At 44.6% G+C, this 16687-nt stretch overlaps 1 protein-coding gene across 1 annotated transcript in view; it reads right to left on the reverse strand.

Annotated features, from left to right (window-relative positions):
- The window catches only part of ATP9A (ATPase phospholipid transporting 9A), a 63051-nt gene extending 52782 nt beyond the window's left edge, over window positions 1-10269 (reverse strand). Inside the window, exons 1-2 of the mRNA XM_086760746.1 lie at window positions 10142-10269; window positions 94-238 (exon numbers count right to left, since the gene is read on the reverse strand). Coding sequence (XP_086616872.1) covers window positions 94-238; window positions 10142-10209 — 213 coding nt within the window. The 5' untranslated portion in view covers window positions 10210-10269. The remainder of the gene's footprint in view (window positions 1-93; window positions 239-10141) is intronic.
- Between the last annotated feature and the right edge of the window lie 6418 nt (window positions 10270-16687).

The raw sequence follows: 16687 nt of genomic DNA on the forward strand, positions 1-16687 counted from the left end.
AGCTCCAGGTTCTGTACCTGTCTACTGTAAAACTACTGAAATCGTGGAAAGTATTGGGACAGGATGATGAAAAGTGACTTTCTCCACACTTACCCCAGGGAGAAACGTAAAAAAGTTGTATTTCTGATTGTTGATCACATTGCGAGGGTATCTCTGGTCTCTCTTCTCTGGATGGCCAAGCCAAACAGTACGAGGCCGTGGGTCTCTCCTCCCACAGCATCTTAAGCACTCACAACACCTATAGAAGGAACATTAATTAATAAATGAGTTAATTTTTCACATGTTTCTATGACTCACACCCCCCCCCCACCCCCCGACCCTCTCTGCGAGCCAGGCCGAACAGCTGAGCATCACTTCGTCTGTCACTCACCACCTCTCATCTGTCAATCATCCACTGTATTACAAGCATCTTAAAACCCAGAGCCTGACTTCCTACCAGATACAGGCACTCTGCCTGCTACAGCCACTGCAGATCTGCCTTGCAGTCTGCTGAGCTACAAGCAAACATCTTGTACGGTGTTGGAGCTGTTACTAAAACATCGTGCAACCACGTGTTCAAAGCTGGGCAGGCTGGCGGCAGTGCTAGAAATGTGCCTGCAGCAAGGAGAGCTAGGGAGGCTCCTCGTTTTGCTTTCAAGAAAACGATGCACGGAGAAGCACGGACCAGGCTCATCGCTACGCTGAGTCAGCGGCGGCAGCTGGGAGAGCTTCCGCCTCCTGTGAGCAGAAAGGAAGCAAGGAGCTGTGGGGTACAGGCAGAAAGGGCCCCTTGCATCGATCCCGGATTGCAGGTTTTATGCCAGAAAGCTCACATGGATAAAACAGTAACAGGTATTTTCTGTTATTGCTTCTGTTTCCTTGTTGGTGTATGGAAACTGTCAAAAAGGAGGCTTTCCCATTTACAAACCGAACTTAAACAGGGATGCGTATATGTAAAGTGATTTCATATGTCCTCAAGAACAGAGATGGAGACAAAGAGAGATTCTCCTCTCCTTCCCTGCAGCCCCTACTTCATAGAAATTTACATCTTTTTAATGGAAAGGTTTAGTATTTGCATATTTTAATTTCTGCATTTTAAAACAGTCTTGCCAAGGAATAATAATCTATAATCCTCTAAAAATTAAACCTTAAGAGCAATCTGAAAATAGATACTGAATTATTACTGGGGGTTTTTTTGGGTTTTTTTTTTTTTTAACACAGTATTACAGTCATTAGCTCTGCTTACGTTAATGGTAACTACTAAGGAATAACACACATTCTCATTGCCCGAGAACACGTGCGGGGGGACTTGGCTACACAGTCTCAGTGCGGAGTTCAGCTGTAGCAATTTGTATTTTCGTCTCTTGAGGTGCAGCACCGCCGCCCGAGGCTGCGAGCTGGGGCAGCCCAGACCAACACCTGGACCCAGGACCACAAACCCGACTTGCCAGAGGAACAGCCGCAGGAATTTAAGCTCATCCTATTTCCAATCAGACTAGTCCGATACAACCTCTGCTCTATTTTTTTTTCCTGAGTTTTTTCTACTTTGTCAGCAGTATCTGTTCTTGTTCCATTAAACATTGTCATGATTCAATTATCCAGCTCAATGATTACTTTGTATATCTTGCAATGCCTGTTTTAAAAAAAAAAAAAATTGTTCAAAATAAAATATGAACACATTGGCATGCTGATTTTTTAGTTTTTCAACTCAGGCTTGTATTAAAGCCATTTATTTAACATCATTTCTGCCCTTTGCTAAAAGTTATATGGGAATTCAGGAAGGCCAGACCAACTTCACTAACACTGATACAGTTCCTGAAGGATTCCCTCTGCTGTCGAGGGGAGATATTTAAAGTCCACGCTGTGACTAGACTTTAAATATATTTCATTTTTTAAACCATTGCACTGCCTAAAAACTTCAGGCTAGATGTTGCTTTTCTCAACTTAAAGACCCCAGGATGAGGTTACAGGAAACATTTATTCTGTAGAAGAAAACGGAGGATCAATGTGCAATTCGTTAAGCAACAGTAACACCAGAGAACCACAACTTTCTTTCCACAGGCCAGAGCCCGCCCGTCACCAGCTCGAGGTGCCTTGCGGGGCCTTCACCCTGGCTGCCGCGGCCAGCGAAAACTCAGCTCTCACATGAGTTTTCACAAATAAAACCGTGCACTGCTTGATGCAACAAATCCTTACTTGAGGCAATGAATCAAACAGAGCGTCGGTTACTTTGTGGGAGATGCAAGGACTTATCAGCAGTCCCACTTGTACCTTGAAAAAGCCTCTCTGTTCAAAATTGCAGCATTGTACCCTCCCAAACCCCCAAAGGGTTATTTTTCTGTTGTCACTACTTCTTACTGAAAGCCAATCTCTTCCCAATCCCCCTTGTTCCTTTAAAAACAGACCTATTGAATTTCATTGACATTTGGGAAAGCCAGTATCAACCGGATTGATAACCAAAAGCTTGAGAGCTCTTACAAACATCTTCCCAGAAATCACCACTAAGATCTGCTCTTGAATCACAGCATTCTGCCACAGAGGTTCAGTTAAACACACATCTAACTGAAAGAAATAACCATTTAAGGAAGTACACAAAGCATTCGGCTCTTGAAGTCACTGTCTTGCCAGAAGATATGCGCAGCACGACGAACAGATTTTACAACTCACCACACAGAAGGTGGTTTCCTACCAAGATACCATTTTTTTAATGTTTTATGCCTTACGGGATGCAAATAAACAGAAAGAAGCATTATCAGTTAAGTCAGTTCCTTCAGTAGATAAGAGGAATAAAAATCAACTTTGCTTCCAGAAGTAAAGAAAAGGTGTTGCCATGTGATTCAGCGCTCCATGAGCAGACATTGACATTACCTTCACAAGGCTGACTTGTGAGATAATTTCTCACAAGCTCTTAAAACTAGATAAAAGGATTTTTGCATAATCAAATTACTTTGACATTATCATATTTCACGAAGAACGGCAGACTGAGAGAGCCCTGAAAAGCTGGATATTCTCTAGTCTGTGCTCAAGAACAACCGAAGCCATAAGCGTACAGGTGCCACCCAAACACAGGAGAGGTTTTCCCACTCAAAGCAACCGAAATGCTGACAAGATAGCAGAGTACTACATAGCACCCACACATCGGTACTAAAGGAACACGAAATCACAAGTTTTGGATGGTGCCAAATAGTCTCCTCCCAGCTCCAAGCAAGTCAAACTCTCCATTCCAAATCCAGAGCACTTGTAAGGTCCCCAATGTCAGTCACAGTCCCAGTGTTTTCACCTACACACACTTATCGCTCACAATGTCGAGAGGACAACTACAGAGGCTTTGATAAAGCTGACAACTCTGACTTGCAAACTGCTCATTTGCTGAAGCAGAGAAAATTAGGAGAAGGCAGGAAAATTTGACAGAAATCAACACAATGGGCACACACCCCATTTTCACCATAATGCGCTTCCCAGTTACAGAGAGACTCAGTGGGTCCTTGCAATCAGATATCTGAAACCAGATAGCTTTGTTTATTTTTTAGGCAGGGCCTCTTCTAGGGATTGTACTCAAAAGTAGGAATACCTACGCACCTCGGAAGTAGGGTAAGGCTTAAAGAGGGCACTACTATAATATATGTTTTACTTGTGCTGGGAATTCTTTTTACAAAGTAAAATTCACCAATACATTCCAAAGAACTTTCCAAATATCTGAGCAGATCTTCAAACCAATGTCTAAATCTCCAAAGTAGACTTCCAGACATTTTAATAAGTTTAATAACTTATCAGCATTTTTTTTTCTTCAACAATGTATAAGAAAATGGCAAATGAAACCCACAAATGAATGTTTTACCTTAAGAACAGCGTGCTCTGTCCAACTATTTACATACAATTACATTGCTTTTAGTCTTTTCTTTTCCAAATTGCTATGAATTCACCAGTCTGTGAATGCAAAACTGCTTACACTTGTGTGGCTCTAAATGAGACAGCAGCCCCCAACACTGACAGCACCTAGAAAGGCAGGGAAGTAGAAGGCAACTGCACAAGAGTGAAATTACCCAAAATTTAGTACATGTTCTGCAAAGTCATGACTTCTAATAGCATTCCTGCCACAAAGATCATTCTTGCTGTAAGAATTTTAATTTACAAAAGCTGTGTTACGATAATGTTTGAGAATCAATATAACAATAACGCAGTTCCAAGTACAAGCAAGAAAGAGCACAGGAGAATCTGCTGTATAAAAGTAATAGTTTTGTGAAATTCCTGCCTGGCTGGAGTCACAGTTTTGCAAGCCCCCGAATTACAGGGAAAGCAAACTGAAAACCTAATTAGACAAACAGAAGAAAAACTTCCTGCCTAGCAAGTTTCTGAAGGCGATTATCAGTAGTATCAATGCTCAAGTAAAGAATATCCAGCATTTCTGCTAAGAAGTCTCCTCCACAGCCTTTTAGCACAAGGTTTCTATGCAACGTAAAGGAATTCATTAAAAATAAATAAATAAATTAAGTACAACCAATGAACTCAATACTACACCAGCAATAACAGAGTTGCACATTGCAGCACTAACTGGGGAGGTTTATCAGCGCTCAGGAATCCCACTACGTCATTGTCTCGGAGCCTCCTCCAGAACGCGCAGTGCTGAGCAAGGAACTCACACACTTGTGGCTGAAAATCCTGAAAAAAAATCAGCAAATGCTGTTCTTTATCTCATATACATTCAAAGATCCCCAAAGAGTTTTTGTTCTGAAGGCATCTAGTCCACCCTAGTGCTGGCATTTAACTCTCACCTATTCTGTGACCTTGTTTTTCCCTCGTGCCCCGCAAACCACCCAGCAGCTGCCTGTGCTTTGCCGGGCAGGCACAGAGCAGGAGCCCACAGCCCAGACCCCGCGGCCAGCGGGAATGCTAAGCAGTGACAGTTATCTCGGCACGCTAATTGCGCAAGTGCCAGCCCATGGGTTGCTGAAATAGGTTAGAAAAGGAGCTTTTGGGAAGAACAAAGACATTTCTCAAGCACAGAACCATGTGCTCATCCTTATAGGCAGATGTTTATCACCCCCCCAAAAATATTCAATTGCCTTTTTTTTTTTTAACTTTTCAATGACATCTTAAACTTCATTAAGGAACAATACACTACTAAGCTCATTAGTCCTGCTTTAAAATCTTCTGTATGGCACCTGTGATCCTTACAAAGCACTTTACACAAACAGGAGTGGCTGCAGCGGCAGATCGTGTTTTAACAGGCTAATGGCAGGTTTCATGAACCTACCCAGGGTCACAGGTAGGTTCAGGACAGGACGGTTTCACTACCTGAACCCTTTCTGTCTTACATGTGCCGACGCTGCAATGTAAGCAAACACTGGTCTCACAACTGCTTTCATTACTGCGCCAGGTTGCGTTGGCGCAGCACATGGTGCGATACCGGTGAAAGCCTGGTGCTCGCCGGCCCTGCACGGCTGCTGCGCGCTCACAGTAGCCAAAGCAAAAGCCCCCAGAGCTGCCAAGGACCTTGTACTGCAGGGAGAGACGGCCACGCTTTGGGTGCAGAGTCCTGGGCTGTGCTGCTCAATATCTGACTTGAGATGCCCATGTGCTGGGATGGCAAAACACAACTCATACGGAGAGCAAAAGAGAAAGAAGAGGCAGAAAGATGGGTGGTGAACCTAGCAAGGAACATTTCAGACAGTCTCCTTTTCCCTTTCCTCTCCTCTGGAAACTGACTAATTTTAACCGCAAAAAAAAAAACAAAACCATCCTGAGAAATCCATTCAGCTGGGTACTAGAAGCAAAGCACACATAAACAAGTACACAAATATGTTTTCACATTATCCTGGTGCTCCTTAAATAAAAAGTGCTTTTGACTGGAGCTATCAGCTTTTTCCAGTTAACTTACTCAGTCCTCCCTGAAAGAATTTTACAGGCACTGCATCGTTCTGTGATCTACTGTTTCTTTGGATACCATCCCTATTTTTGAGTATTAAGATGAAAGACCCAAGTGATGAGGGAAAGGGCTGCTCAGGCCACCACATTACTCCAAAGTTTTCTGCTCAGGGCAAGGTCAGTGCCACTGGAGGAAGCTGGCTGTTTCTGGCAGGACAGAACTATTGGCCTTGTTAGGAATAATAAAATAATTTCCATCAGGAAATTAGAAGAGTATATCCTCAAAAGGGAAAGAAAGACTGTAAAGAAAAATTGCTGAAAGTTTACATTGCTGCTTAGAGATGCTGATAAAATTAGCATGCACTTTCCAGAAATGGGAATGACAAAGTTACAGAAGTGTGAGCAGTTTTCTATAAAAATTTAGGAATACACATTCCTAAACATTTCTCCTACTCTGTTTTGCAACTGAAGCACTGAAGAACAGTATTGCAATAGCCCCTGAAGTACAGTAAACTAGCAAGTCACTGTACATTATGAACTTTTAAAAACTATCTTACAGAAAGAACATGAAAAATATATGAAGACAGCTTATATACAGAAGCTTATAAAGCACTGTTATTCACATTTTAAAGGATAACTTGGCAAAAATAATAATAAAAAACAAACTCCCAAATGAAATCGCAGCCACTCAAAAGCATCTCTTTCAATGTGAACTGTAACTGAAACTTTGAGTCCTATAAGCGATGTGGCACTCAGTCTGCACAGGGATCTACATGAATGGGGAGGTGCTGAAGAGCACAAAGGTCTACTGTGTACTTCACCCGGGATGATATTTGTTTACAAAACCACATTCTCAGTGATGATGTAAGCAGCAGTAATATGACACATTGACTGTCAGACGCCAGATGAACAGCCATTACCAAGAAGCAGTTTTTATTTATAAGTGCAGCATGTTTGATGGGGAAGTATTTGAGAGCAAATTAAAATACTTTCGTAAGCATTTTTCATGTAAAACAAATCTAATGGAAAAAAGTGTCACATCTGTCTAATACTGGGGTAGTATTTGCAAAATCAGTGCTGAAGTTAGTCAACATATTTAATCACGTCTACAATAAGCGTGTTTCTCAGATTATGTTTCTATGCTTCCTCACAGGCTGTGCCCAAGTAAGCCCTTGGCACCTTTAATATACAAACCAACCTTCCACATTTCAATATTCTAAGACCCTATAAAGGATTTTCCACTGATTAAAAAAAAAAAAAAATCCAAACCAAACACACCAATCCAACCAGAGCCATGCACAACCACCTAGCCTTTCTATGCACCTCCACATGATCCAAACATGCCCCTGTTTCAGACCACAGCTGGGGTGGCTGAGGAAAGGGCCATGAGTGCTGCTATTCCTGCAGCCCACCCTTGCCAACCGCCAAGCACCGCGCTGCGAACAGCTCGTCTGTGGGCAACCAGCCCAGCTCTGCACACGCCGAGGCACACCCACACGCAGGCAGACGGAGGGCAGGAGCTCCCATCTCTCTCTGTTGACTTTGAAATGGAATTTGCCATTTTAAATAGAGCCAGAGTACACACACACACAAAGGAATGGCAGCATGAAATGTTACTGTAAAGCTCCTCCTTCCCCGTCTCACTCCCCATTCTTCCCCCGACATTTCTGGATCCAGGCCTTTCTACATTGCAGAGGCTGCATGGGCACAGCAGTTTGCTGGTTTCAAAAAAAATGCCTTGCAGGATTGTGGACTGAGACCATAAGCTATTTAGGGAATAAACTCGTGTCATGCACTGAACAGAGCATCTGCGATGCTTCAGGAACTTGCAGCTCCTTTCCCAGCAGAGCTCAGCCCCTGGGAAGCTCAGATGCACTTGCCATCCCACCAACAGTCCCATTGCAGCTAATGCTAACCTTCCTTCCTAACTGGCAAATTTCTTACAGTGTTTTTCAGAGTGCTGCAAAGCATTTGGAAGAATGTGGCTGAATTCAAGGCATACAGCTGCAGAATTTAGAGCTTAGCCTTTGCAGCAAGGCAGAACCACGTTAGTTATGCTCAGGAACAGATAACCACTTCTCCCACCGGTTTGTTAAGCACATGGTTTCTCTTTGACACAGATCTCAGCTGTCTGTACCACCATTCATCTCTGCAAGGCTACTGTACGAGTTCCCCCCTGGCTTCTCTTCAAAGTATGACAGAGGCTGAGGCTGTAATGAAAGCCTTGCTTGGATGACACCTGTCCTTTGCTGCCTAGATGACTATTAGGCACTTCATTCCTTTTTGTTAACGTACATGAAGATTTTTATGAAGTCATTCAGTATACAAACAGAAATCTGTTCCCTGCTCCAGAAGACCACACTGACAAAAATCTCTGTCTAAGAACTTGTACCCAGTAGAAATTGCAGTCAGGGCTATGCTAAGGTGAAGCCTTTCAAGACTTGCTTATCCTTGGGTTTTCATATGCATCAAGGAAGATGACTGGGAAGTGCTTTTGTTTGGGAACAGAAGGAAGGAGGTCTTGATTATGGCTTAGGATTCCCAGAACTCTATCCTGGATGTGACACCAATTGCTGACCAATTCCTCCTTTGGTTTACAGTACTGTTTTGGATTTGCTGGACTTCAATGCTTTGTTATCCGTGCTATCATTCGATCAAATCACTAACATATCACAGGCTACTTGTCAGTAAAACAAGAGTTCCCAATATATGATAAGTCCCATCCCCACAGTCACTGCACCAAATAAAAATCCCAAATCCAAGTTATTCAGACTGCCACTGAGAAAAACCCTAAGCAATCTTATTTCACAACTTCATGCTACCAGAATTTCTTGCCAACACTGGAAACAACATCTCTGTGACTGCTAATCAGGTAGAGTCCACAACCAACGAACAATAGCTTAGGTTAGATGAGGGCAATTTCTTTTAGACGCTACTAACGACATTGTAATATCCAAGAGGGTCTTGGCAGAGATTAGAGAACTTTAGGAAAATAAATCATTCGAGAAGCTTTGAGAAATTTCTCAGGCCTCCACCTCTCTCTGATGCCTTTCAATCATGTCACTGAATCCAATGCCATGGTGGCTGCACCTTGTGGAACTTGCCCAGTGATGTGTGAGACACAGGCGCTGGGGGATCATTTGCTGCATCACACACACCTCCCCGCTCAGTGTCAGCTGGTGTAGATACTGCTACATGAATTATTAGAAACAATGTTGACAATAAGGAATGATGCTAATAATGAATATACGATGTAGAACAATTTCAGTTAGACAAATCTGAATGAAAACTATCAATCAAAAACATAACAAACAAGGGCAAAAGTATCAATTTCCTCTTGTTCTAACCGTCAGGAATTCCTTTGATATATTGGTTTATTTTGCTAATATCACTCACCACATTTTAAAAAAAAAAAAAAAAACGAATTATCCAGGGACACATGAAGCCCTGCAATAACTGACAGCCAGGTAACCTGGATACCCTGTACCCCCCACTGTGAACAACCAACCTGTCTGCATAGTGGTGCAATTTCCTAATGAAACAGCATTAAAGGATCATTTTTTTTCTTATTCAACTTTCTGCATGGGAATACCAGCACAAACGCATGCACTCATCTCCTTTAGGAACACATCCACACCCAGGACATTGCAACATCCCACGCCAAGGATATCGCACGGCTTTAGCCGATACAGTTAACCAGAGCCCTCTGCGTTCAGACACAGCCCTCCAAGCACCATTCCGGCTCCAAGGCTATCCCTCAGCGCCAGCCTGTCACCAGCGGGGGTGACAACCGGGGCCGGCGCCCGCAGCCGGTCACACCGCCGCCCCCCGCCCGCGGGCGTTTCCCGCTCCAGTTCTCCGGGCCGGGCTCGGCCGCCCCGGCACCGCCGTGTCTGGAAGGCTCTCACGGAGAAGGCGATGAGGATTGAGGGCCGGCCGGGATTATTTTTTTTCCCTCACGCAAGGGGCTTCCCCGCTCCCCCCCGGCCGCAGAGCAGCCCAGCAGGATCCTGCCCTCCGCCCGGGCGTTCCACGGCAATGGCGTCAGGAACAACCTGTCAGCGCCTGCCGCCTCCTCCTCCCGGGCTCGGACCGCGGCCCCGCAGCGCAAGGCGACGCAGCCCCCTTTCCCCTCCCCGCCCCGGGCATCCCGCAAAGGCCCCGAGCGGAGGCCTCACCGCCCCGAAGCAAAGGGGGTCGGGGGTCGCGCCGCCCGCGACACAGAGGGCGGCCGGGCTCGGCGCAAGGCCCCGGGCTCGGCGGGAGCCGGAGCCGCTGTCCCCGCCGAGCAGCTCACCCGCCGCGGTGCTTGCTGTCCATCCGCTTCTTCTGCCGGACCGGCTGCAGCGGGATGTTGTCGGTCATGGCCGCGGCTGCCGGGGCGGAGCGGGGCGGGATGCGCTTCCCAGCAGCGCCTCGGCTGGGCCCGCCGCCGTCTGGCGGAGCCGCCGAGGGGGCCGGGCCCGCCGCCGCCGCCGGGCTCCCAGCACGCAGGTGCCGCGCCCGCCCCGCCCTCCCGGCCCGGTTCGCCTCCCGCCCCGGTCCGCGCCGTTCTGCTCCGCCCGGCCCGGTTCGGCCGCGCTCCGCCCGTGCCCTGCCCTCCCGCACCTGCTCAGCCCCTTACCCCCGCACCCGGGGCCTCCATTGCCTCGCCCCAGGTGAAGGGCCCGGGCCACATCCCTTGTGTCCCCCGCCTTCAGCAGCCAGCGCGGAGGTGCGGGGTGTGTCTGCCCCTCTTTATACCGCCCCAGCACCCGGGCTGCACGGCTGGGTGTTTGTTACAGGGCTGCTGCTCGCACCCTTCTTGCTCAGCGACCGTCACCCTCTCCTGGCAGTGCTCGTTTCTGGATCCTGATCCAGATTCCCTTTGCAAATTAAGGCACAAATTGCTCCAGCATTTTGTTCTGACTTCAAGCTTTTCTTTTTTCTTGCAATCACAGTGACTAAATCTTCATTAAAACTAAGTATACAAATCCGATTCCAATACAGCACTGGGCTACAGGAGCTGAGATACGAGCTTGACCTGATAAACTTTGTATTTTATCAGACAGGGTTCCTGGATGCCACCATAGTTCTTCTGACCGGTTTCTTCATATTCCTGTCCCAGCTACACTCTGCCCAATGTGTCTTTGACACCTGTTCTGTCTTCCCCAGCCGCTCATCTTGCTTCACTCCAGCCTTTCTATCTCCACCGCATTTTCCTCCTGCCATCTCTGTATCTTCATGCTCTTCTTTGCCATAAACAAGTAAGCAAAGGAATCCCTTATGATTCGCACACCTTGCTTACCTCCAGCACATGTACCTTTCATGCTGTTGATCTTAGTCTTCATCCAAACATGAAAAACAAAATTCTCAGCGGCAAAGATGTATTTCATAAGGAGGATTAGAAACTGGTACTGCAATGGTCCTGTTCAAATGAAGTGCACTTTCCTAATGAGACTATCATGAACAAAATTGGTCAAGACAAGTATTCATATAACACATCCTTCTTAAAATGTGGAATGTTAAATTACATCTAGAAAACCACAAATAGGGAAGTCTAACAGGGGTAATGGTATCTGGTCAGCCACCAGAAACTATGATGATAGCCTGGTGGAAGCTTGGTTAGAGCCAGTGTCGAAAACCAACAAGTGATTGAGAAAATGTCAGTAATGGTAACAAAGAAAAAATTGCTTCCAATTGTGTAACTAGTTAGGCAATGGCCCCGTGTCACAGTGTCACAGCTGGTGATGGGGATCCAGCTCCTTTGAAATCACTTCCTCCCGCTCTGCCATTCCCTTGTAACGCGTTCCTCTCTATGTTCTTGAGCCTGCAAACGGCCAAGCAGCACCAGCAAGAGTGCCGCAGCCTCGGGCTTGGACCAGGAGCTTCTTCGCCCGGATTCACCTCGAGGGGAATCACAACATGGGTGTTAGGCATTATCAGCAGCCGAAGCCTTGCCCGCACCAAGCAGTAGCGGCGCCCGTAGCTGTTGTGGACAGGTGGGTGCTGATAGTACCCACCCATGAGGTTACTATTTTGGAAAGGGTGCTCCAGCCAATGTGGGCATTGCCCATCTACGCCTGCGCCTGCCACCTGCATAGCCACAGCAGTGAGGGCAGCAAACCTGCTGTAGGCTGTCATTTGTGCCAGCGTAGCGTCTTCTTGTTTGAAACCACCAGGATTTACACTGGTGCACGTATACGGACGGCGGAAATGCCCGGTGCAGCTGAAGATTGCATGAAATAGCCAGATCTACATATCCATCTCTGCATCTTACGCTGCAGCCCTGGTCACCACAAAATCCAAACCCCTTTCTAGTGCACAGCTAGTTTATTTCTCAACCCTATTCAAACACTCAGCAAAGTCCTTCATTTCACAAATAACCTGCTTGGAAATGTTCACCAAGCGAAGACTGTGCCTACTTACACATGCAGCTGTATTTAGACCACTTACATTGCGGTGGGTGTCTCATTTTGTTGTTGCAGCTACTCCCTACAGCTGCCTGCTGTCCTGGGCCACCAGATCTCATCTGCCTGCAGTCAATCCAAACTGCTCGTGGCTGTGCAGAACTAAAACACCACAGTTGCAATGACCAAGAGCAGAGAGCGAGTGGGAAAGCCCAAGTCTGAGTTCAAAATCACAATTTGTTTTAACATACTAAAAAGCAGCATGTATCAAACTGCCTGTTTAAGATGAGAGATGTTTGCAAAGAACTTTAACTGAGCTCAAGGTAATCTTAAATAATAGTACTTTCCCAGTGAAAAATGCAGACCATTTAAAAAAAAAAAAAGGAAAAACAAAGAATATATGTAAAAAAAAAAAATAAGAGCGAAGAATAGCAAGTCACCTCAGAGCATCTGGGTAGCTCTATTTTCTTTCCTGCCCTCACTGCGTTCTAGCTCAGGTTACACTATGGATTACACCAGCACAAAAACTGCAATTGTCATTTGATTTTTTTCTTTACAGTTGAAGCAGAGTCATCCTGACATTTTGTAATGAGGACATTTCAGCAACGTAATTAATAGTTACATCAGTTTCAGGCACCAGTAATGAGAATGCTTATGTGGATATTTTCAATGCCAGTCTAACTAGTCTTTTTACAAAAACTGCTTGTAGAACTGACTTTTATACTGTATTTCAATATTGTAATACCATGTTTTAATTTCTTACTTCTCAATCTACTGTTCTTATCCACTCATGCAGACAATTGAAGTAGAAATAGAAATCTCTTCTCCCACAAATATTCCAGCTCATGAAACACATTTGCTCCATTTTGTCTCATATTCAACTGCAGAAATACATTTATTTTCTAGAATGGTAAAAACAATATGATGATAGAATTCACTTCAAATGATAATTTAATAAAAGGAGCAACTGAAGAACCTAAACAGGATGTTGTACTTGACCAAAACTGTCACAAGTGATAACACCATTGCCACAAAACCACTGGCCTAAAGCTGTAAATGGGTGAAAAGCTAATCCTAGCCTCCAGCCTCGAGGCTCTACCTGTAACTAAAATAAAATTAATCAAATGTCACTGTTGTTTGCATTGAGGTGGAAGTGTCACTGCATTTTAACATTCTTCTCCTTTAAACACCACATTTTGGCCTTTGGTATCTTTGTGTTTCAGACTGAAATGAACAACATCCCTCCTTTATAGGGAGCAGCTCAACTTCCTTCACATCATTTCTGCACATTACCCACCTCACCCTCCGAGAACATGGGAGGAGAAACAACTGACTGTTGTACTGGACTCTCAATTCCAGTAATGCCAGAAGAAGAACAAAGGGATGCACAGCCAGATTTACATGTATCTGCATCATCAGGGATAATTAATTTGGCAAATGGTGGTAGAAATCAAGCGACAATGATACTGCAGCTTGCAGACTTACTCCCACAGCGTCTTGGGATTCAAAGAAACTTTCAAAGCCTCCCTTCTGGGCGCTCTAATTTTCTGCCTTGCATTGTAACGCTTTTGATTTTTAGTTACAGAATCACTATGAGCGATCTAGACTAGGCTGAAGCCCAATGGCCTACACCCACTCCATGATGTATTTCTTGCAAGCATTAGCTTTGCTACAAAGATTTTACATGTGAGCTCACCATTCACAGCAGGTATGCGCTCCCCTCAGTTCCAAGCCTTTGATTTTCATTTCCCCGTTGAGAAGGAATGCCCAAAGGTAAACCTCCAGCCTCAGACTGAGAAGTTAGATTTGTTAAATCAAGTGAAATAAAACCTATTTTTCTGATGCCAGTAGCTTGTTCTTCTGATGCTCAGTTTTTGTGAGCGCAGAACTTGAGGCTCACAAAGGAGCCCTGCAAGCTGCAGAATTTATACTGCACAACTGCTAATTAAAGGGGGCTGATTTATTTTTCATAATTTTAAATAATTATCTATATTTTTTTTTCTCCCAGGACTTTTTTTTTTGCCTAGACGATTAAATTAACACCGCAGTAAACCCCCTGCCACCCAGTGATTTGTCATAGAACCAGTGCTGGACCACTTGGCCCCCCTGAGGCTGTCCTGCAGGCAGAGCGTATCAGACACCGGCAGTGTTTTCATCACTGCACATTACAGACCCCATTTCAAAAGCAGAAGTTGTTTATTGGCAAGTCCAATGTTGAGCCCCCATTTTTAAAGCACAAGGTTGCACAAAACTACCAGGTTGTTGACTGGAATGATTTAATATCTTTTCCCAGAGCAGGCAGCACATACACACTGGTTTTGCAAGTAGGATTATGTTTTATGCACTGAATAGTCCCGAGTGCCTTGTGGTCTGCCATTCAAGTTTGCAAGGACAAGTGAAAGCTCAGCCTGGTGAAGGACAGCCTGTGCATGCGACGGGTTGGCTGCGTGTGCCTAAATCAAACCAGAAATGTCTGTGTCAATGAGCCTTTACCATAGCGGCTGCCAGCGTTTTGGAAGCAAGCCTTCCTGCCTTACCCTTTTTCCCTTTCTCCCCCAATTCTCCATCACACCTCTGGGTTACAGAGCACCTCCTCATCCCCACGGCTTTGCCTCCTCCTTTCTGCCTACAACACCAGGTTCTCACCCACAGGTGATGCCTTCCAATGTGTTTCACCGATCCTCAAATGCATCCAGGTCTCTAAGCTCCACTGATTAAAGAATGTGTAAATAAACTGTATTTTGCTAGTGTGCCTATATTCCTCCAAGCAGCAAGTCCTAGTGCCAGTTTCCCACTCAAACAATGGATGGTGGTTTTGACAATGCACTTGCCAATTGTATGCATTACCTATTTCGCACAATATGCTATAAATTTTCTTCCATTGTAGTTGTGCTACTAAATAAATTATTTTTTTTTATGCATAGGGCTCTGGTGTTTTTGCCTGATGAACATGTAGAAGGTTGGAATAATAATATTCTGTTTGATTTTTTAATATGCTGGAAGATTAATTAAATTTTAGAATTAAATTTGCTTTTGCTTGCTTTGTTTATTTATTTTTCCCCTAAGCATAAGTATCAAATTATAGGTAATTCTGACATCTAAGGAGATGGCTCAGATTATGGGTGTGTAACTGGTTCCACGAAATGTTTATAATTCCATAAGCAATTCAAGTTGTGACCTTATTCTTTGTACCTGTTATTATCTGATTCCCTAAGTGCATGTTTTACAAATACCAGGGTGCACCTTCTTCGGCTGAAAATGGAGCCCATTGCACATGGTATTTTCAGCTTTGTTCCAGAGCAGCGTTTGCAGCTGCACCATTTCTAAGGAAGACAAGCGTGCAGGAGTAGGGATTTGGTTGCTAAGGGCTTGAAAACTTGCGGCCATGGAGTAACCGTGCAGCAGGCAGCCTTGTATGCCGCGTTATTTCCCCGCGCTACCGACTCCCTCCCACAAAAGACGAGGAAAGAAGCAGGTTGAGTGTGGTGAAACCTCACTCTTTCTCAAGGCAGTGCTGAAACAGTCTCAGACTATGACATTCAGTCCCTCAAAATACGAGCAAACGTGCCAAAGCTGCCCACCCCGGCGCTTAGCAGCTGCACGCACGCAGAGTCACCGCTAAGAAGCATTTCGGTAACGGAACTGCAAGCATGAACTGGGATGCCAAAGCAAGAATCATTAGCAATATGGTGTCATTGTACATGTGCCCTAAGCCTGCACAAGACGCATTAATCTTTTAAATTTATCCTTTAAACATCTGAACTCAGACAAGACTACTGCAATTAATTGGCAAGTTAAACACTACCAGATTATCATGCACTGTTAACACCTGCATCTCTGATCTGCACGCATGGCTTTGATATTATTTTTCCTTTTGACAAGTGGGCGATAGCGGATATCCTTTAAGCCTATATTTAATGAAGCCCTCCATAAATCCATCAACACCTGCTAAGGGAAACTACAATAAAGCTCGTACTGCCATGGGCTCTGTTATCGAGAGAACATTTGGCGTTCTCATAATGAAGTTTCAGAGCGGATCGTTCTCATGTTGATCTGAGGAAGTGCAGTATTTGTGTAGGATCTTTTTCTTCTTTGCACAATTATATGTTGTGGATCAAGAAGAAAACAACCCTTCAGTCTCTAATTTTCAAAACAGTAACAGTCAAACTGTCATTCTTCTAGGATAGCTGTCAAACATAGGAGATGAAGAAAGAAAAATGTGCAGCTTTCTAGATGAACAAACTCACATTTTTTATTTTCTTAGCTCTTGAAATGATTTTGCTATTAGCTGTAGCTGTTCTATGAATTCCCACCATACTGGTTTTTATTTCTCTGTTACACATCCTGTGGGTGTGATAAAAAAATACAAAGCTATAAACTGAGAATAAATTGCTAGTTGCTACACATTTTACATTCGCAAATTTTATCAAAAAACATCCCTATATAAAGTGATC

This window comes from Chlamydotis macqueenii, chromosome 16 (assembly GCF_036417535.1).
Source record: "Chlamydotis macqueenii isolate bChlMac1 chromosome 16, bChlMac1.mat, whole genome shotgun sequence".
Lineage (NCBI taxonomy): Eukaryota > Metazoa > Chordata > Aves > Otidiformes > Otididae > Chlamydotis > Chlamydotis macqueenii.